Source organism: Cuculus canorus, chromosome 16 (genome assembly GCF_017976375.1).
Source record: "Cuculus canorus isolate bCucCan1 chromosome 16, bCucCan1.pri, whole genome shotgun sequence".
NCBI lineage: Eukaryota > Metazoa > Chordata > Aves > Cuculiformes > Cuculidae > Cuculus > Cuculus canorus.
This window is the reverse complement of record NC_071416.1, coordinates 14,343,751-14,365,892: the sequence shown is the minus strand read 5'-3', so window position 1 is coordinate 14,365,892 and position 22,142 is coordinate 14,343,751. Positions and strand designations below refer to the sequence as shown.

At 41.3% G+C, this 22,142-nt stretch overlaps 1 protein-coding gene across 6 annotated transcripts in view; it reads left to right on the top strand.

The window, feature by feature from the left end:
• DOK5 (docking protein 5) overlaps nt 1-653 on the top strand; it is a 42,358-nt gene extending 41,705 nt beyond the window's left edge. For all 6 annotated transcript variants that reach the window (XM_054081866.1, XM_009558728.2, XM_054081863.1 and 3 more), the window contains one exon: nt 1-653. In XM_054081866.1, the coding sequence (XP_053937841.1) occupies nt 1-68 (68 nt within the window). In that variant the 3' untranslated portion in view covers nt 69-653.
• Nucleotides 654-22,142: the final 21,489 nt, after the last annotated feature.

Genomic DNA, 22,142 nt, shown 5'->3' with positions numbered 1-22,142 from the left:
ATGTTTCTAGCCCAGTGAAGCTTCATCGCACAGACACTTTCCCGACCTACAGGCAAGACCATCGATAAAGGACTGTAAAGAACTTTACAAACTCTATTTTCTGACAAACTGCCCCAATGGATGACAGTGATGATAAGCAAGGATGGAAACATGGAATAGTTCAGGTTGGATGGAAAAATTCTTGCAATACAAAGTGTTTTTTAAACTTTGCCAAAAGTTAAAACTATTCTGTAGATATTGGAGAGGAGAACAAAACCAACCAACCCTCCAGTGTTTCTTTTATATCTTAGAGCTGGACAGAGAAGAAATCACTCCCTAAATATTTCAAATTCTTTTGTATGCTAGGTATGTTGTAAATACATGAGACTTTCTTGTGGTAGTGTGGTTCCATTTTGTCTCTTACAGCTGTGTGTTCACTGATGTCAGCTGTGTCATCCTTGTTTGTTGTAATGTTCATCTTTAGTTATTTACGTTATTGTTCAGCCTGATTCATGACTTTTGAAACGGTGGCCAGTTTTAAGCAGCTATTGGATACAATTTTTCCTGTTTGAAGCCTGATGAAGACTTGATTGATTTCTTCTAAAAGCACCCTCTCTATCTTCTATTTCCTGTATTTATTTCCATCTCTGTAAATGTTTAAAATAAAAAAGAAGTCCCACTTAATTTGTGGTATGGTGCTTTTTGTTGTCATTGTCAGCGTTGTGAGCAGAGCTGTTGTGGAGCTGCTGCTGGACGCTGAAAGGGAGGATGGGGAGGAACAGCGTGTCCTGTCTCCTGTCCACATCTAAAGAAACACAACCACTCTTCAGGTGTCCTAGTGCAACAGGCAGGTAGATTTAACAGGAATCTCACAATGCCACAGATCATTTTGTGTCAAAAAGCAGATTTTTCTGTGTTTTTTTTTTTAACAGCATCCATGTTATCCACTTCTTTCATGGATTGGCACCAGCATCTTAATTTAACAGCACACAGGCCTTTCAAAAATAGCATAGTTGACTACCGTCTGTTGTGCCAAGTGGTCAGAAATGTATAACAGCTGTAGTTAGAAAGCTGTGATTATCCTGAATGCAAGAGAAGCACTGCACTTAGCGAGTTAAATCATTTTGTAACAAGCTCTGAGTAAGGATGCCTTGTCAGGTTCCAAGTCAGACTGGTCATCTCTAACCATGTAATTCCTGCTCACTTCAGAACCTGAAAGACTGAATCTTATTTTGATTGCACCAGGAATATGGTGTCTGCATATTTTTAATTGAAAAAAAAATATGGGATACATGTCTAATGATAATTGCATTTATCTCTAGGCCTCTATAATGTTAGCAGCTACCTTTTCAGCAGATTTCCCGGAAGAAAACTAAAAGGATGCAATGGCTGCAGTAGGTTTGTAGAGAACAAGCTGTGTTTGTTTGTGCAGCTCATGAGAGAGCTCATGTAGCTTGGAGAATGAATTAACACAGGCTGTGTTAATTCGCGTGACAGACCTAATGGTCCAAGAGTGAAAACAGAAAATATCTTAAGCTTGTCTAGCAAGGCTAATTGACTATGCAAATATATAATGGGAAGAGGAGCAAGACAGCAGCTCTTTAGAAAGGGATGCAAGGGTTATAGTAGATTACAACGGGAACATGAGGCAACGAGGCCATGTGGCTGCAAGACAGCTAAATGTCATAAGGGAATGTAAAAGCATTTAGCTTTCAAGACAGCTGAAGTAATCCTTCTGCTCTGCTTAAGGCTGGCAGAGCCTCAGCTGGAGTCCGGCGTGGTGGCTGATCCCAAACTGATGTGCTCAGCTACTACAAATAGCCGTGCCCTGTTACAGTGCTGGCGCGTTGGGATAGTTCAGCTCTTGAATTGCACTCTCCGTTGTATAATGTCTTTACCTTCCTTTGTTGAACAGACTTTCTCTCCAGGAGCAGATGTTTCCAAGTCAGCTCAGCCTTTCTGTTTGTTACAGTGCCAGTTACCAGTCAGGCCAGTGAGATCCTTTTAACTGGTTTGGGCTTAGGATGTTTACATCGGTTTAATAAATGCTTTGTTGATTGTGAAATAAAACACTGTGAAAGTATAAGATATTGGGTTTCTGCTTCCAAAAGCGCTGTATAACATAACTGGAGGTGATAGAGACTTTCAGGGAAGCAAATTGATGAGTGTGGCAAAGGTAGATGTGTTTCTGAAGAAAAAAAATCAATATGCCATCATAGTTTAAGATACACCATAATGCAAAGATAAGCTCAATTTATGGTAAATAAGGATTATGTTCACTATTTCAAAGCTGAGCTGCTAACATAAATAAGTGATTGAATGGCATGTTATGACTAATAGGTCTTTATCTTTCAGGTTTACTTCTGCTAATGTATTCCCTTTAGAGCTGACAGCATCTGTTGTTTTATCATGGATATGACAATTCAGTAAATGATTTTATTCACCTTTCACTCATGTAATGACTGATGTAGTAAGACTGTCTGTGGTAGAACAATCCAATTACAATGAAGACAAAAGGAGCCACTCTAACCTTGTCCTTTAAATGAAGGGTCATTAAATCAACTAGCTCCGATATTCTTTCTAGTGGAACTATCTGCAAAGGGTATAGAAGAGGCCTAAAAGTAACTTTGCATTGATTTAGTTTGTTTCTATGACACAATATCAAGAAGTTGCTTTGTTTTCATCCATGGTACCAACAGATTAAGTCACTTAATCTTTGGATCATTGTTCACTCTCTCAGTGAGCAAGGTCATTAGCTGAAGAAAGTGAGAGGGTTTGCTACTCACACTGTTACTGGCTTTACGGCAAGGCAGAAGTCTTAACTGGATTTAGAGCTGGGGTGTTTACACTGTACAGCAGGCTCCAATATGATGACACCATCATGTGTGCCATTTGGGTCCCAGTGGTACCTGATACACTGGTGAAGACAGATGCAGAACTGCAGTGGAAATCCTTTGCTTACCTGAGCTACGCTCTGTTTGATGAGATGTACTTCAGAAAATGTGCTACAAATACATTTGTAGAGCTGTGGGGCTCAGGGTTATCCTGGGATTCAAGGATAAGTGCGCGACTAATCCTTGAGAACTGTTTTTCTCCAATCTCTGCCGTACACACGAGCCTTTCCCATTAATGCAACTTCACAAGGTTTGGTTTTTTTTTTTTTTTGGTCTTGTCTTGTATGCAAAAAGTGTGATTACAATTTTGTGGACTAGTTTCAATTCTTCCACCAGATTCCAGCTCGACCTTTTATATGCTTCAACCTTGTTCTTTCTCAAATGTTCACAGATCTTCCTGGATAACTTTTTCAAAGGCACAAAAGCGTTCTGCAAAGTCATCCAAATGTGCAGGTCTTTGGCTCTCTGTAACCTCTCCCATTCATACGGCTTTAAGTAATGCTGTGTGATTTCTCAGACAGCTGCTTCTCAAAGACTGGACAGAAAATGCCATACCCTCTGGTGCTTTTTATCCCACAAAAGATCGGTGGTCAACCTGCAAGTCATAATTGTGGAGATGGAAGAATTTGTTTCAGGGGTAACAGAAGAAAGGATCAGAAGAGAAAGGATAGAGCTGCTTACCTCACTTTTCAAATACGTGCTAAGAAAAGTTTTTCTATATTTTGCACAGGAATGAACCAGCAAACTGGTTATAGCACGGTGGGTAGATGGAGACAGTCCAGACTGCAGCAGTACTCGGCGGGTAATGGTCTTAAAAGGCTAATCTAGGAATCAAGTACATTACGTGAAAAAAAATCATGGTATCAAGACTTCAAATTACTTTCTTAGGTGTTCTTATTACAGGTAACAGAATGCAAATGCCATTATCTGAAATAGCATAGAGGGCAGAGTAAGTAACATATATCATTGTGCCGCTGAAAGAAGTGGGGTGGCTGACGTCCTCTCCATTTCTATTTTATAGAGGGAGATGGAGTTAAGGACTTGCCAAAAGTCCATCAGGACCACAAGGTATTTTCACCATACTTCAAAACTTTTGTTTGTTTAATACAGATGATCTTACATTTTTTTGCCTGACCAAGATTTCGGAAATCCTTGAGGGAGGGAGAGTATTGCTTTAAGTGGGCGGTTTCGGTATTTTTTGAATGAAACATATTTATTTTTCATGCCTGTATTGTTATTAATATTTATTTTTTAAAATTGTTAGTATTTTGTTCTGCTTTCCCTCCCTTACACGTTAGAGCAGGAATGCATCATTAATATTTAAGCAGATGAACATCTCTTGAGGTTTGTGAGTTGCAGCCAGAAGGTCATTAATTTAAATAATCACGTAGATAAAATTAATGCAATAAGAGTTGTATCTATGCCCTGTTGCTGAGCAATTCTGGTGAGTGCATGATGATACTGCTGCCTCAGGCATTGAGATCAGGGGTCGTGGTGTGATATTTCTGTGTATTCATTAACTTTCACAAAGGCAGATTGATCCTCTGTTTCCATGAACACTAATGAACCCTTCTCTTATTTTTAGGGAATATTCTATCACTACCACTAGCCACGTAGTGTTTAAAGAAGAGCTGTTTTCAAACAGAAGGCTCTAATTAGAACCTGGGCCTCAGCTGTATTGATTGCACTACGCTTTCGCAGTGGATTTACAAATGCCAGCAGATAAACTTGCCAGGAAAAATATTATTGTAGCGGCTTTCTCTTTAGTAGTTACCCTACGGGTTGTTCTGTTTCTTGATAAGCCTAAAAAAAGGGAATTAGGTGCTGAGACGTTCAAGATGGTTGGGTTTGTAGGTGAGTATTTTCCCAGTTATCTGTCTTTTAAATACTCTGGAAATGTTAGACATAAAGGTGTGAGGTGTTCGTCTCACTCTAAAAAGAAGTTAGAGCCTCTCTGATAAAAGGAATTCCTGATCTTCCAGCCATGCGGCTGTGAGAAGGTATAGAAAGGGATAACCCAATAACGCAGTCCATCTTGGGGTGCGTCTGTTGGGCGCTCGCCGCGATGCGGTGCGGTCTGCGCTGCGGCCGCCGGGTGCCAGCCTTGCTCCTGCAAAAGGAGCTGCCTGCCTTTCCTCCCCTGCTTGGCTCTGTCTCCCTCGAAACGGAGCTTTAAAGCCAATAATGTAAAAATAGCTCACACTTCTTTGTTTTTTCCTTTTTCTGTCCTTGTGTCGCCTTCCGCCGTTGCCTCCGTACCAAGCCTGCGCGCTGCGTCTCTTCCCTTGTGCGCGTATCAATAGAATCAGAGAATGGTTCAGGGTGGAAGGGACCTTAAAGATCATCCAGTTCCAACCCCTGCCATGGGCAGGGACATCCCTCTGGATCGGGCTGCCCAAGGCCCATCCAACCTGGCCTTGAACACCTCCACAGCTTCCCTGGGCAACCTGGAATTTCTTCACTCTCATGGTGAAGAAATTCCTCCTTACGTCCTTACATTTGAGTTGTTTTAAAAGGTATCTCTGTGGCTAAACTTTACAGGAGCACAACAGAATGGTAAATGTTTTGGAGAACTGTAGGTTCTCTTTGCAAAAGCAATAAATATCTGGGGAAAAATGCTTTCCTGTGTGCTCCTGGTGCCGCTTTGGCATCGGATGGAGAGGGTTGAGGGGCAGCTGTGGGAGCCACTGCTGGGGGTTTGCTGCTGGCCTGGAGGAGCTGCTGCAGCAGCACAGACGAATCCCTCAGTGGGTTTTGCGCAAGGAAAGGAGAAGTGGTAGATGTAGCTGGCGACCTGGATTTGCACAGATTTCTGTTGCCTCTTTCATCGATTTGAGAAACCAAAGCCTGACCCTCTGCTTTCGGGTCCTGCCGCATCTCACCAAAGGTACCTGAGCCGGCACAGTGCGGCACAACCGTACAGCTGCTTATTTTTTTATTAAATTATTCTAGATCCTTCCTTTAGGTCACAGTCACCCAACTGCAGCCGGCTGTCTTTAATGATCCTGGAAAGCTGCCTCTTAGCGAAAGGAGCAGCGCACTCCTGAGCCGATTCATCTCAGCTGAGCAGAGAACGTGGGGGATGCAGATGATTTATCCTGCCCTTGCATTTCTGCTACAGGTCACAACCTAAGCGAAGAGCTTTATATCCTCAGGTGAGGAAACTAGCAATGCCTAGATGGGCTTAGTTTTTGGCTTGGGCTCCGTTTTCGATACAACCTGGGATTCCTGCTTATTTCCCCCGTCTTAAAAATGGGAATGACATGTCTGCAGGCAATAGTGCCCAGGATAAATGTGTAGTAAGAGTCCTACCATTTTTAGAAACGATACAATAAGGACCACATAAAGGAGTGTGTGGAGGCCCTCCAGTCCTATCAGACAAATTATATCTTAAAAGATGCATAAAAAAGAGACTCTAAATACCTGTGCTCATTAAGATGCTTGTGGGTTTCGTTTTTTAAAGTGAATTGCACCCTCGCCGCACTTAAACTCTAGCAACTGCCTGAATTTTGTCTCTTAATGTTCCAGGTTGACTTTCCCTGGCCTCTTGTCCTATACTTTTGTGTCCTGCTTTAAACTTAAAAATACCTGGCGTACTCCACTGCAGAGGTGGGCACGCTATTTACATGTGGTGTATGAAATCATGCTTGTACGGAATTACAGCTGCTAATCAGATATTGTCTGTAGTGTGAGATCAGCGGATAAAAGGCATTACAAAATGACTAAGAGAAATGAATAATAGCGATTCACTTGCTAATATAATTTATTGTATCTTTTTGATGGAACAAAGAGTGCTTGATTTTACATAATGAGATAAACTGTATACAGACCAAATAATACAGAAAACCCTTTGTGCTGAAGGCAGTGCATCCTTTTGGAATATATTGTCCATAAAACTGAAGGAAATAGTTGCATAAATACTTATTTCTCCATAAACTTATAATGACTCAGCTCAAAGCCAGATAGAATTGATGATGTACGATCTCTATTTTTTGCACGTTTAGTACAATGAAAGTGTAGCTACATTTAGCATAAATGAAACACAGAATTGTTGTTCTGCAGTGTAGGAAGGGAAAAGGGAGGAAAATTAGGCTTATCTTTCAGAGCTGGCAGAGGAGCTATAAAGAGTTGGTGGGACCTATTACAGCGAGAGTCGCTCGGGAGCTCCGCTCTGGTGTCTCCTTGGTGCCCTTGAGTAACCTGTCCTGCTCTTCATCTGGTTGTCCTACAATAAAGACCAGGCCAGACTTCCACGTACAGGGGAGGGGTAGGTTTAAAGGAACTTTTACATATTCGGATACTTGAGTGCCCCTGGACGTAGGCAGCGAGGAGAAGCAAAGAGTGGATATGATGGAGTGATGTCCATTTAAAGCCCCAGCAAAATGGTACTCTTTCTTAAGCCAAAAGAAGAGGTGAATTGGAAAAAAGTCTGTTGTCTCTCCAGATGCCCCCGCACCTTGCAAAGCAATGGTGTTGCACAGCCCTCCCTTATGGAGATGAGTCGCAGTGACTTGCTTGGCTTGGACCATCTCCCCACAGTCCGTTACTGCCCAGCGCCTCCAGCTGTCGTCTCTCTCGTGCAGATCTGGCAGCTCACGCCACAAGATAAGAGGACCTGGCGGTCCCAAGAGAGGACCCCAGCAGAGGCCAATCCTTCCCAAGAGAGGACCACCGGTCCTTGAAGTGGGGCTGTAAGGGTAACTGAGGTACCTGATTTCTCTTTGAATACAGAAATTCTTGAGGAAAAAAACCTCCCCCTCTCTTTTATCCAAGGACATCCATCAGTGGGGAATGGTCTGGACTTGCACTCATGGTTGGTCCCTCCAAGACACAAACAGCATTCATGTGGTTGGGAAAGAAGATGGATTTGGCCCAATACCCAGGCAGAGATGCTTTACTGGAAATACTGTCAAGAGACATGCTTTGACCTGGGCTGATTCTTACTGCTTTCTGCCTTTACTTCTTGAGACATTTGGAATTTTTCCCCAAGGCATTTTCAGTATCAAACCAAAGAAAAAGCAGAATGCATACTTCTAAGAGGGCTTGAGTCATTTTCCTTCCTGAAAGCCATGGTAGGTCTCTAGGGCAGTCTATCCTTCTCTTTAATCCAGAAAGGTAGCGAATATTTGCAAGAAAAAGTGCTTCTGTGGTAGACCTTTGCTGACCTTTTGCAGTAAGCCAATAGGGATCGATGTAAGGCCAGGGTCCACGTAGAGCAGTAATATATAAAATAAAAATTCCATTTAGCTTTATTTGAGGAGGACCTGTTATTTCTAGCATTTGTTTATCCCATGTGTTATTCAATTTACTTGCTTGCAGAGTGAAACAAAATCAATTGAAAGTTGCTTTTCCTTTGACACATGTGACTGTCAAATCCTTGTGGAAAATTGCTTGAATTGTGTGATCTGTGTTTCAAAGTGAGAACAGAATGCTTAATTGGAGTTTAATTATCTGAGAAGATTTGACGCTCTCTGATTTCCTTTGTTTTATTTCTTTATTTGCTCGGTGGTCTCTGTTGAAGCAGTGTCTTCATTTGTGGAAGAACAGGGTGCTCGGGCTGACACTGCATGGGTCGCTAATGTGTAAGAATATCTTTTCTTTTCAGTCTCCTGCTTACCTGTACACCTGTCCAACTGACCTACTAGCAAGAAAAACACAATATATCTGTTAACACGAGCCTGATTCTTAGAGCTGACAACTAAAATCCTAAAACCCTCCCAAATGGGTTTACACAGACTCAGATATTATGTTCTATCCAGTCAATGTTTTTAAGGCCAGAAACAGAGTTTACTGAAGAACTGTGATTTTGACACTGAAAGCCACCACTTACCCTCAGGTGTGTGATTTGGCACCAAGTGAACTGGATGAAAGTTTTTCCCACAGAGCGGCTTAGGTACCTAAAGCTCAGCCTTACATTGCAAGAAGATGCTGATACGCTACTGGATATAAAGAACGTATGATTTGCAAACCGTATTCATTTGGATGGTCGAAAAAGGGGAAAAATTGGGCTGTGTCTTGATTTAGATCTCTGTCTCTAGATCTTTTGTTGTGGCCGGCAAGAGTTAGTTCTCTGCCAGCAGAAAACTGACCTGGTTAAAACTGCACTTGGGTTTGGGGAATGTTTTGTTTGGGTAGGGCTTTTTGTTAGATGTATTTAACTTGATGTAGTTCCCAGGTTATGGTCACTCTAGTGCTGCTGGCATGGAGAGGGGCAGAGCAGGAGCAAATAAAGGGGAGAATTTTGGCATCAACGCCAAGCTCTGCTGGTTTATGAAGATCAATGGGCTGTGGTGTGAAGTCCTGCCTGAATCAGAAGTGAGACAAAGGGAAGGCAGGTGTGAAAATTCATATTCAAACACTGAAAATCTTTATGTCTGGTTCAGTAACAAGAGCATTTTTTGATATGAGTTTTACTCAAGTTTCAGATTTTTTTTTGCATTACACTTTATTTTGCCAAACAGTTATAGGATTGTTCATTAACTTGTAACCAGTTAGGTTTGTCCTGCTTGATTGTTGATAAAGACTTCATGTCAAATGGGGGGAGTTTGGCTGAAAAAAAACTTGTTACCTGTTAGAAATCTGGAATTAAGAACCCTTTAAGTAGCTGCATTTGCAGAAGACTGATTTTCTCTTTTGTGTGTCTTCTTTCCCCTAGGGAACGTCCTGTGACAGCAAGTTGTTTTCCTGAGGAGCCATTATTTAAATAAGAGCATCTAGCAGATTATATAAGAAAAGGTTGCCTTCAGAGTCAGGGTTCCTCGAGGCTCCCACCTTGAGTTACACAGCCCAAAATAAAAGCTGACATTTGAGCAAGCCCAGGTGATGTTTGTGTTATTTGCAATAGTCACCTCTTAATTCAACTTTAAACTGGGAAAGTGAACAACTGAGCCACGGAAGGCGACAGGAATCCTTTGCATTGATATTGCTGGGCTTGGATCAGGCAACCATTTATGAGCACTCTCGAGACTGCAGGGAGTCAACATCAAATGACAATGGCATTATTACCAGCTGTCACTGCTAATGTCGATGTGAACATTAGGTCTATAACACATAAAATGAGCCAGGAAATCCAAGCCCAGTAGAAATAAAGAAGGAAAATCTAGGAGAGGAAAGCTCACGGTGCTATTTTTAATCTGTTTGAATCTACTAATAGGCTGGTGACAAATCTTGGTATATTATTTGATTATGTTCTGTGCTAGTTAATTTGTTTGATTAGGGGATTCTAAAAGGTAATGCTAGCTCTGTTTTTATTTATTAGAAGAATCAAGACTGACATATAGTTGTCCTTCAACGTCTGTATTTCTCCTGTTTTTGACATGTGTTCATTTGTCTTTTCCATGAGCCAAGGATACAAACTCTGGTATCTTGGAAAGTACTTTCAGATGTGGCTTCACCTGCTTTACAAAATGTGGGAAGGTTTTGCAGATTTAGAACTCAAAATACACCCTCCACTTTTCAGGGAAAACTAGATTTATACCATCTTCTAATTATATTGATTTCCAGTGTTGAGCTGGGATGCTACTTCTGTTCCCAGGAGCAATATCTCATCCAGGCTATTGCAAATGAGAAAGACAAAAATAGAAGACAAAAAAAAATGAACTGGTCAAAAAGCAAGAGAGAAATCATTCAAAATGCATCTAAGAAAGATGGACATAATCAAGGACTGAAACTAGTTCTTAAAGCATTATAGTAAGCTGGAAACAAGTTGTTTTATGATAGTAAAATATGAACAAGCATTTTTTTTTAAGTAGCTGCTACTGTGGTGGCTCTCCAGCAAAGATGCCATATGGATCCTTTGAATGCATCTGTCAGCACCTACCACCTGTGTGTGACCTCTGCTCTTTGACTGCTTGGAGTTATTAGAAGCAGCTGCAGGTTAAATCAACTTTTGGCTTGCTCTAAGTTGGATCAGGCACTGTTTTGCTGAACAAATGTGTGTAGAGTAGGAAATCTGGCTGCTGCTTCTGTGAGCAGGGAACTACCATGCAAACCAGCCGACGATTGGTGGGAGAGAAAGCCAGGAGCTGAAATCCACAGGCAGTATGTGAGAAGTTTAAATCCTGTCCGTGTTGGCCATGCAAGTTCCTGCAGATTGTATTGTTCCTTCTCCATCTTCCTAAACAAGTCAATGAGCTGCTTCTGCTCAAAAATCCCAAATAATATTGTCTCTGACACAGTACATGAAGGTGCGTTTTCACAGTGGTTCACCAAAAATATCTTGATGGGCAATAAAGACCCCCTCTCCTTCCAGATGTAGAAGTTTGTTATCAGCTGTATATGCTTTTATTTTTCCTTTGTGAAAAGCCTGAGTCAAAGAAGTCAGAGAATGACTCAAACAGATAATTGCACCGGCTTTCCCGTGCAGGCAGGTGTGAGCTCTCGTGCTGCTGAATGAAGCAGAACATACTTTTTGACATTGTGATGCATTTGAACTCTGCTTGTTTTTGTTCTTTGTACTTTATAACTCTCTTGATGCCCCCAAAAAGAGAATCATCAGCTGGAGCTGGAAGTAGTTTATTGTCTAAGTGCCAAACTGATTAGGGTAAAGAGAAACGGGATAAAAGTAGGTGGAAGACATAAGGTTAACCCTTACATGGCTGTCTTGATAGACGGGCGTGCCAGCACTGGGACGGTCTCAGCTTCAAGACTTTTTGGCTGCTGTAGGTCAAGCACTGTCATCCCAGTTAGCAAAGCAAAGTCTGAATCCCAGCAGGTCAGACCCTGAAAAAGGCATTCTTTTGCCTTGCGATTCCCAACTCTTCACCAGCTCTCTTCCATACAAAAGTCATTGCCCTGAGGCAGTGGTGAGGATGAAAATGGAGCAGGTACCCATCAACAAGCACCTCACCAACCCACTGTGGCTTTGGCAGTGGTGAGAGAGCACTAATTCCTATCCTTCATTGTTTTGTAGTGGAATTTTCTGGCTGCATTATTGCAGTATCACATGTTTTTTTCACCGTGCGCTGTCAGTTTTCACAAAGTATTATATTCAAGAATCAGAAGTTCTAGCTAGATTTTCTTTGTCTCATTCGCCGCTGGCAGGATCCTGCTGAAATGCTGTTTTAAGCTGTCCTTTGGTGATCTATATAATGAACACCTCTGGAGGTATCTGAAGTGCATAATGAGGTAAAAAATACACAAAAATATCAGGACGGCTATTTCTACCTAAAATACTGGAATTTTCATAATTTATTGCAGTTTTTTTGCCCATGCCACAAGCATTTTGTACAGAACAGAGCAATAGATACAATGTATTAAAAAAGATTTAAGATCAAAAAGCAGTGTGTTGGTACCCACAGTCAGAATGAGGGAAAAATGTATTTATGATGTAGTGATACTGCTATTCAAACTTCCGTGGAATCAGATGCTTTTGTCACTGTAGTAAGTTGTGGCCTTAATAGCCCTTTTGAAAGTACTAGCTTCGTAATTACTTTGTTTTACAAAATTACACTGAATTTCAAAGAACGTAATCCATCGAAGTTGCTTGCATTATAAATATAGCAGATTAGGGTGCAATTTAAATGGTGCAGAACTAGCTCAGGGGAGCGTCCCAGATCTTCATTTGATTTAGCTGTTACTAATGTGTCGAGAAGAAGAAGTTGATTGCTGATTTATATGCCTTCTCTTTCATTATGTTATATTTCTGCTGTGCAGGGGGTCGCAACGGAGTCTATTAACAACAGCCAAGGCAGAACCAGCTGATGCTCTTACAATCATGTCAGATTCTCTTCAAAATTGCTGTTAGTTGCTTATTCTCCATTGTTGTCTCCAAAGTTTGCAGTCTGCTCTCCCAGCCATGACTAGAATTTTAATGGCCTTGCAGTCTGTTGTCTATTAGGGGTTTTTATTAGTATTAATGGGGTCTGTTTTTCTAGCTGTCTGTTTCACTATATTTAATTTCAAAATGTTTCTGAAGTACAGGCTAAAGGGGTGCTCCCAAGGCACCGTTTGCTGAAAGTTCATTTTAAAGCCATTAATATATGCCTCCAGCAAACCCTCATATTAGGTTATGCAGCAAAGGCTTTAGGAGCCGGCTTCTAAGGACGCATCTTATTGACTCCCAACTTAGAAGAGATGCTTTAAAAAAGTCTTGGCACTCTTTTACATCAAAATAAAAGATTTGTCACGACGGAGCACCTCACTGTTCGAACGTACTGACTGTCATCTGCATTCGAGTTTACACTGCGGTCGTGGTTTCAGAGATGATGAACTTCTCTGCTCTTCATGAAGTCTGTAGGGTTTTCTGCAGAGGGCAGGGTTGTGAATTCGCTTCTGACTGGACAGCCGAGAGATCCGTGTAGGCAAAGGCAGGTGCTGCAGAGCTCCCACCTGGTAAGTCGCCCACAGGATGCGCGTCCCTGAGAAGGTGGATCGTGCTCTTTCTGTGGTGTGTAAAACTATTTGTTCAGCCTTGTTTACCCTGTCTCGAGAAGATGATTTAAGGAATGAAGAGAAATACAATTCTGGAGCCCATCTGGCTGCTGGCTACCACAAGTGAGAGAGCTTTCCCATTGCTTTAATTAAATAACCATTTTCTTTTCAGCCTAGAGTGCTTCCATTGTCTTTGTCAGTGGCTGCCAGGCAGCCAGAGTTACAGCTGCTGCTCCTCTCTGAGCAATATAAATCGGTGGAAAGCAGGAGACAGCAAAGATATGACAGAAAAGCGGAATTCTTGCAATGCATCTTTTAATCTGATATGTAAGAAGAAAAAGAGAGAGCTCTGTCATAATACATCAGTTTTACCAGATACGTCTGGTAGTTTACAGGAATGTGCAAAAGTTCACAATATCAAAAAAAGTCCGTTTCCCAGGATGCTGATGGCAGGTGCTGTGCTTGGGCAGTGATCCCACTGCTTTCTGGCATCTTGAGAATTTTGAGTGAAACTTTAGCCTTGTCATCCCTCTTCCCAGTATTTCTTGAGTAACACATACTGGTGTATACTGGAGACTTCATTAGTTTTATCTCAGAGCCCACATTCCTCCTTTCTCAAACAACAGTTTCTTATCTCTGTAATATTTGAAACGAGAGCTTGAGGTATGAACCTTTTGCCCTAGGTTTGGATGGATTCTCTTGGATTAAAGCAAAGCCTTGGTCCGTAGGCTGCATGGCATGAAACCAAACCAAAACACATCGGTGTTTGGAAATAACAGGCGTTCTCTGGTGGAAAGCCTTAGTTGCTATCTCTCTTTTTGTGATATTTGTCTTCTGCTGTATTTCTCTTAGCTAGCAAAGAATTTTTCCTTTGGCAGAAGCAAAGCAATACAAGAAGTCATCTTTTACAATTTATACTCAGGGTGGAAACCTTTATTTTCTTCCTGGCTTCTTTCACCAGCTCACAGCCAACATCTATCTTCTGATTCCTCTAATAGGACGTGACTTGTGGCGACATCATATTTTGAAAGACTGTGATATAATGGGTGTATTTTGTCCCCCTCTTTCCCCAACATGGGTACATTTTGCACAGACCAATCATTTAAAATGCAGTGCAAGCTCCTGGCGATCAGAATTGCTGACATGGGCTTCTCCAGTGCTCTTGCTCAGTGGCAACGACGCACAAGTCTATCACAAATAGACACCTTCTGCATCAGTCTTGCTCAGGACCACTCAGGATTCCCTGGTCCTATGACAACACGGGGCGTTATAGAGCAGATTGCAGTGACCGGGTCCAGGTCGCAGAGGATTGGCTGTACTGCCTAACGTGTGCACTGAAAACCACTGAAACAAGAACATTCAGTTCCTCCTATTATTTTACTACTTGCAAGTACGAAAGTCCACAGCAACACGCTGATAACTTAAATATCCATTTCCTTCCCTCGCAGTATAGATCGAAGATAGAATTCATTCCATCAGGGAAGCACCCTAAGGAAATTCTGAGCTGTCAGCTGAAGCAGTGCTGTATATAAAGCATCTCTGGTTCTATTAGTATTTGTGCTATTCCTGATAAGAGTCTTCAACAGTCCCCACCTGAGGGGAGGCAGGAATATATGTCCTTTTCCAAACGAACTGTGCAGATATTTTTTTACATTTTTAGTTCATTTCTTTAAATAAACAGCATCGGCGCTGGGCAAATCCTGTACAGTTGATTTCAAGTGGGTTTTACAAGCTGGGATTGCCCTGTCTGAAATGAACCCAGCCCTCGAGATAAGGCTGCTTTGGGCCAGTGCTTCCCAAAGGGAATGCTGCCACATCCCTACCAGGTGACTCCTACCCTGAAAGCCTCAAGGGCTGCAGGAAACCTCACTGTGCCGCAGGGTGAACCAGTGGCCTTCATACAGTCTGTACTGCACAACTGTCCCAAGCAGGGAGTGACCTGGCAAAACATAAAATATTGTTTATGTTTTCCTGTCTCAGTACTATAAGGACTATTTAAACCTCTTCCAGATGTGACTTATCCTTCATATCTATTTTGTATTATAAAGTCCTTGCAAAAAGGCTCCAGCAACCCATACAAAATAACTGAAAATCTGAGATTTTGGGTTGAATATGAAAGACATTTCTTTATATCATTCTAATAATATGAATTTCCTGATTAATATTAATACTTAAATTAATACTGAAGTAATCAATCCATTAACCAAAAAATATGGAATAAGACTTTGCAAATACCACAGAGGAAATTTAATACATTTGAATTAAAATGCTACCGGTCTCTGCTGTAAACATAGGATGCACTTTGTTTTTGTACGTGGTCAAACATGGAATGAGGCAATTTAGCTAAAGGAAATGATAAGCAATATAAGCCATCGCTACCCCATGGAAATCTGCAGAATGCCAATAATTTAATAAAATGTGCTTGCTAGATCAAATACTCCTAACTCTCTTTGCTCTGCAGGAAAACTGTGAGATCCAAGCAGAAGGTACGCTGAGATACTGTGCTTCCTGAATCAGTAAATTGCTGAGGACCTAAAATCATTAGCTGCTTCAATTATTCTTGGTAGCAGGATGTATCTGTGTTTAGATAGATGTTAAGGTTGTGACTGTAAACAGGAAATGCAAAATAATAAGAATTCAAGCTGGAACAGAAAAATAAAACCAGATAATTTCAAAGTAATGTGAGACAACAGTTTAAAACTGCGAAACCGCATTTTAAAATACAAAATGGAAGGATGATACAAAGAACTGTTCTTGCGGGTGGCAATGCTGAGGCTGGCAGGAGAGCTGATTAGAGGTAAATGTCTGAAGCACAACAAATGTATGTGTGCTGTATATCAGCAGAATGTGCATTATGTACATCAGTAGAATGTGCATTATGTACTTCAGCAATATGCCTTCTCATGGAGACTAAATGTATGCGGTACTGACACTTTTCAAATTATGATTTCCCCAATATTTATATATATATATTGGTTGGAGAATGAGTACTTCCAAATCTAAATTCCCATTATGGCTGATGTATATATAAAACGTATTTTAAAATGCATATTGAAAATTGCAATGTTTCTCTTACTGTTATTGACTAAACTGGAGGAGAGAGGTATATAGTTTGGATATCTGTTATCTAAGAGCTAGAAACCAGCTCATGGTCCCACATACCTCTTCTGTGGAGATGAACACCGTCAATTGCAGCACAGATTACAGCCTAACACCTCCCTCAGGCAAGAATTAGTTCTTCCAAGGGAAAAGGCAATGGACAAGCAATATAGGAAAAGGCACAGAAACCATGAGAAATACATACTCACATGCCCTGACCTTTGCTTGAGCTGCAAAAGCTAGACATATTTCCCTCTTGCTTTTACTCTTCCTCCTTTGGGCAATACGCCCCGGGATAGCTGCGCCCTCTCTGCCACAGCTCTGAATTTTTCCCCACCGTTGATATGGGTTATATCAGTGCGTTTCAGGTACCTCTACCACGTGTGGTTATCCCCTGGGCCCCCGGCCAAGCCATACGTTGCAGCAATCCCCGATGTCTACTGCAGTAACAAACACCCCTCTTGTGAGAAGAGCACCGAACGCTGCTCAGTGCTGCACAGGGCCAACAACGGCTCATTCGCTCACCTTGGAGGAGGAACCAGGGGAGGGCAAGCTCAAGTAAATACATACTTGAGGTGAAAGCATTTTTGTTTTCCTGTTGATGGAAGACTTTCTGGGTATTCCGCCTCTCATTTTGCCTCTGTTGTTAATATAAATACACATATAATAAGAGATATTCCTGCAGAATGAGTGCAAGATACGTTCAGTGCCTTCAAATGTTTTGATTTTTCTTTTTCATATTGTTTTGATTCTAACTCACAGCAAAAAACAGAAAAAGAAAGGGAAAATTTTCAGAAACTTTGAGCAAGAATCATGGAGAATACCCTTGAGACACGGTCTCTGAATTTTGTAAGAGTGTTGGTTAGCTGGTCTATTCAATAATTATGTCGGTGCAGTTCTTAACATCCACTCTCCACTTGTTTTCCATTAGCAAGTTTGTTATGTTACCATTCAGATACTATTTCACAGTTTTTCAGAGCCTGGAGACCAATATCATCAACATTAATGAGAAGAAAAAAAATCAGCCTGCTCTGCTAACACATGCAAATATTTATTTGTCTAATACAGAAGATGCACTATTGATTGCGCAGATATTTATCCTGTTGCTGTTCGTTTTCCTCCAAGCTGTAACAAAACTTAGCAGATGGTTAAATTTACTGTATCATCTCAGAGCAAGAAAAAGGTGCTGACTCTTCCTTTATGCACAAAGAACGGCATGTGACCCAGAGGACTGCGGCAAGAGCAGAGCCAAATAAGAGCCCCATTCATTAAGATGATCTTTGTCATTCCCATAAGTATGATTTTGCTCTTTTTTCCTTTGAATTTGCAGCCTTTTGTTTCATGGTAACACGTTCCTTTCTGTATGGGTCTGGGTAGGATGGTCACTTGTACTCCTGATATTCCACTTTTGGTGAAGGGTTTGGAGATCTCATGATTGGTTTCTAACAAATCCACCCTAACTTTTCCTGTGACATTTCGAAACTGCTGATCACCTCAGTTGCCCTCAGAAAGAGGCTCCTGCTCCTGTTCAACCCTAACAGAAAAAGAAGTGGTGGCATTAGCGAGGTGTGATGTGGAGAATGACTTACGGAGACTTGCCAAGTAACGAAACTCTCCTAGGTGTCCTAAGAGATGTGCTCAATATTTATGATCTCTCTTAGCAGTGTCAGACAGATGTGTCTAAGAAATAAAAGCTAGTTTGGAATAATAAAGTGGCTGTTTTCTTTTTCTAGCTGCTTTTGTAAAATGTACACGGTCAGGATGTTTTGTAGAAACTACGGATACTTTTCTTAAGAGAACTATCAAAGAGGAAAATGTTTAGAAAAAAGAAATTGTGATAAAGATAATAAAGACAGTAAATGAGGATATTGAAATATTCTGCTTCATCATAATAGGAAAAGCTTTCTTTCTTTCTTTCTCTCTTTCTTTCTTTCTTTCTTTCTTTCTCTCTTTCTTCTCGAATTAAGAGTCAAAACCTCAATAAAAGCAATACAGACCAATGCTAATATATTCTGGTGCTGAGGCCTTCATTGCCTGACGAGGATCACCTGGGACCCCCACCCACGCACTGCCCACTGGCCTCTGAGTAACATTTAAGGCAGACTCTGGGCCTCACGTGGGTTTTTTTGTCTGTTTTGAGCAACAGTTTCCTCATCCCTGCCTGCTTCTGAATCCGATACCTTTCCAACTTGAAACTGCTTATCACTTTGCATCTTTTCTGGACCTGTTGGTGACGCTGAGCTGGCTTTGTTTGGGCTCTCCTTGTGCTGGAGAAGATGCTGTTGCAGTGTAAATTTTGGCTTGTGCTTCGTTTTCCTCTGCGAAGAAGCTCTGCTCGCGTTGTTCCTGGGTGGATGCTCCTGCCCTGTGCTCCATGTGTGAGGTAACTGGTCGGTTTTTGTGTTTATGGGGCTCACCGTGTCTGATTGCTGCTTGTGGTTTGTCTTTCAATGTCTGAAAAACCCTTTTGAGTTAGGGAAGCTGTAATCTCTGTTTCAGAAACGTAGATTTGTATCAATTAAACTTTAGCCTGGGTATGTAAATACTGCTTCCTGAATCCAGCAGGAGCCGGGTGCCTCGGTGTCATCTGTGCTTAACTGCACGGTCTAACTTTGCGCTAGAAAACTCTGGCAACGCAAAGATTTGAACGTGGGATTTTCCATTCTGAGCTAATTGCTGTGTTCTGGAGAGGTTCTGGAGATTACCATGTACACCAGGAAAGGGAAGGTGCTACCATCCTGAATTCATTTATCTTCCGAACCACAAAAAAGGTCTTCTAGTATAGAAAAAGATGGAAACTTGTAGAGATACAGGACAGAAAATCTTAAATAGTTAAGAAATGAACAACTATTAATAGTGCTGCATGATTCAGTTTGCCTGAAAAAGGTGACAGTCAAGTGCCAGCTTTTCCGTTCGCTGAATTAAACCAAAGGCTTGCCAGTCATTTGTATGAGCCTGGGACTGAGCAGACTCATCAGATGCAATAAGAATTAAACCCCATTATTTCAAGAAAGATAAGGTGCCAATGTAAACAGTAATGAATTAAACATTCCAGTACTGCTGTTTATTAAAAGAAGAGCATCAAAGTTCCCACAGTTATTAGCTACAAAGACTTTAATTAGACTTTGCTGGTTTGTCTATGCTGTAAAACCCTAGTTTTTGCTTTCTTAAATACTCTCCCTTTAAAAGTCACATTTCTGGTCACACAAACAAGGAGAAGCAATTGCACAAGCATGAGAAAACAGTCCTAGGAAAGAAAAGTATTCTGTTTGCAGCCTCAGAGTGTGCTCCCAGGTCTGTGCTGGACTTCTTGGGAGCCCAGGATACATGCACAGCTGGGTGAGTTGCATCTGGCTCTGGATCACCACGGAGCTTGGGAGAGCAGGAGCAGTAGTGCTGGGGGATACCAGGTGGTCAACTCAAAGAGGTTGCTTTTAAAAGGAGGATAAAGGAGGCTATAGGAGATTTCAAGGGAAAATAAACCTAAAGCAGCAGGTTTTCTCCGTATTTTACAAAAGCATATCCTAGGAATACTCTGATTTGTGCACAGAAGGGATTCAGGAATTCCAAAGACATATCCTGAAGGGGAAGGAAAATGGGCTAAATCAATGGCTTATATTATTTTTTCAGTTATTTCCTAATTATTTTTCGTCTGATTCTCAGCACGCATGGATAATAACTAGCAAAGTGTGTGGAGGGGTTGTACCATCCCACCCAAAGATGGAGAAACCGCAACATTATAAAGAAATTACCCCTTGCAAGAATATAATGGGAAATGATAGCTCAGCTCAGAAGACCAGTTTCCCTCCCCCTGTTCAGTTTACACAGGTTTCAGCCTCAGGTGGGATCCCGATTTGGCACAGAAATACACTGCTGCTTCCCCAGAGGTCACCACGGGACGGAGGACAGAGCAGCACCCACAGCATCTCGGGCAGAGCCGAGACAAAGCAGGGCTTTCTGTCTTAGTGAGCTTTGCTTCAGTTACCAAAGGCTCACTGAAAGCTTTACACTGACAAATTCCTCACAAATTGGAGGCACACGTTTAACACATTATTGCTAAACTTAAAAGGAAACCTGTGGGGAGGCTGATGTGCTTGTGATAGCTTGTTGTTTGGAAATTGAATTGTCCTGCTGGAACTGTTACCCATCTGTTGCTTTTCCTTTCTCTTTCATCCTTGGTATCATTTTTCAAAGTGTGATAATGCATTTTAAGAGCCTTTCCTGATTAAATAATTGTAAGTTGATAAACAGAAACTGAAGTTAATATCGAAACACACAAGATTGATGTGGTGGAAAGATTCAGCGGAAAGACTGCTTGTGCTAGAGTCAATAGAGACCTCAATTTACAGTACGTGAGGATCTAAACTCCTGTTACAATATAAAGGGAACTATATTGAATGCAGCACTATGGTTAACCTGGCAGTGATATACAAAGGGCTGAAAAAATAGTTTGTTATAAAGAAACTTGCATAATTTTTTTCTTCTTGGAGAATGACTTAAGCTCATTGTACCTGAAGTGAATTAATGAAAATTATTCTTTATACATTAAAATAGTCTTTATACATTAAAATAATTCTTTATATACTAAAAGAAATTATTCTTTATAAATATGGGTTTATTACAGATAATGTTTGATTATATTTGTTATTAGAGGCTTGTGGAGGTTGGTTTGTGGCAGGAGTCATGGTACATATTTGGTTCCTTGAAAAATGTATATTACACAGACATTTTTCCTTACTCAGTTCAAAATTAATGGCTTACTTGGCACCAATACTAAGCAAGAATAATTATATATAATTATTATGGGAAGATTATCTTGTTGGGATTGGGTGAAGTTTTCCTTTTCATTTTGCTTCTGTGACTGCACGGTAGACACGTAAATATGAATTGCACTGAGAAAGAAAACTGTCAGATGGTTCAGCGCAGAGCTTGAATAGCAGAAAGCTGGAGGTCGTGGGGCACTCAGGGGCACAGAGGGGCTGTGGTTCTGGGTGGCCATCCCTGCACCCAGATTGCTGCCTAAAGGCCGGGGTGATGGGCACTCTGAAGTAATGAAATCCCATTTGTGGAACAGTAAAATAAAATGCCAACTAATAACAAATGTGCCTGGGAAGATCCAACACCTGATTGAATGATCAACAGGTTATAATGCTTACAGAAGGGCCAGCCTCCAGCCAGTGCCCAGCCTTGAGCTGGAGATTGATGGTGAGATGGAAGGAATTACAGCCACTTTTACAGGCTGGCAACGGGCCTGCAAGTTTGTTACTTTACCGGCTGCACTGTACAGACAAAACTTCAGAAACAGGTCAGGGCTAAATCAGTTGAAATCTGTTGCTTGGAAAACTTCAAATGCAGTTATTGGTACTATAGGCGGAAAGATGCCATTACTTACCGGTAGTTTTGAGTCTCTGTGTCTCCACAGATCATATTTCTTTCTTGCTTTTTTTTATCTGATTTCTGTTCTGTCAGTGAGATGATTCCCAAAATACCTTGGGGTGCATTCCTCAGTCTGGATGTTCATTATCTGTAAATGCCCCAAGCCCCATATATTCGTTTTCTGTAGACCTCTGTCTGGAAACAAAACAATAAACTCTGCAGCTTGTTGTGGCTCTGCAACAATCTACAGTCGGACTTATTTATTAATTTACTTGTTCTGAGAGTTTGTTTTCATTGTGATCTTCTGCAGTTCAAAGGGGGTCTTCTGCATTTCCTTTGCAATAGTTTCCCCCAAAAGCTGAAATTGTATTTTCTCAGGTGTGGGTCACCTTCCATGTCATTCACCTTTCTTCAGCTTTTCCC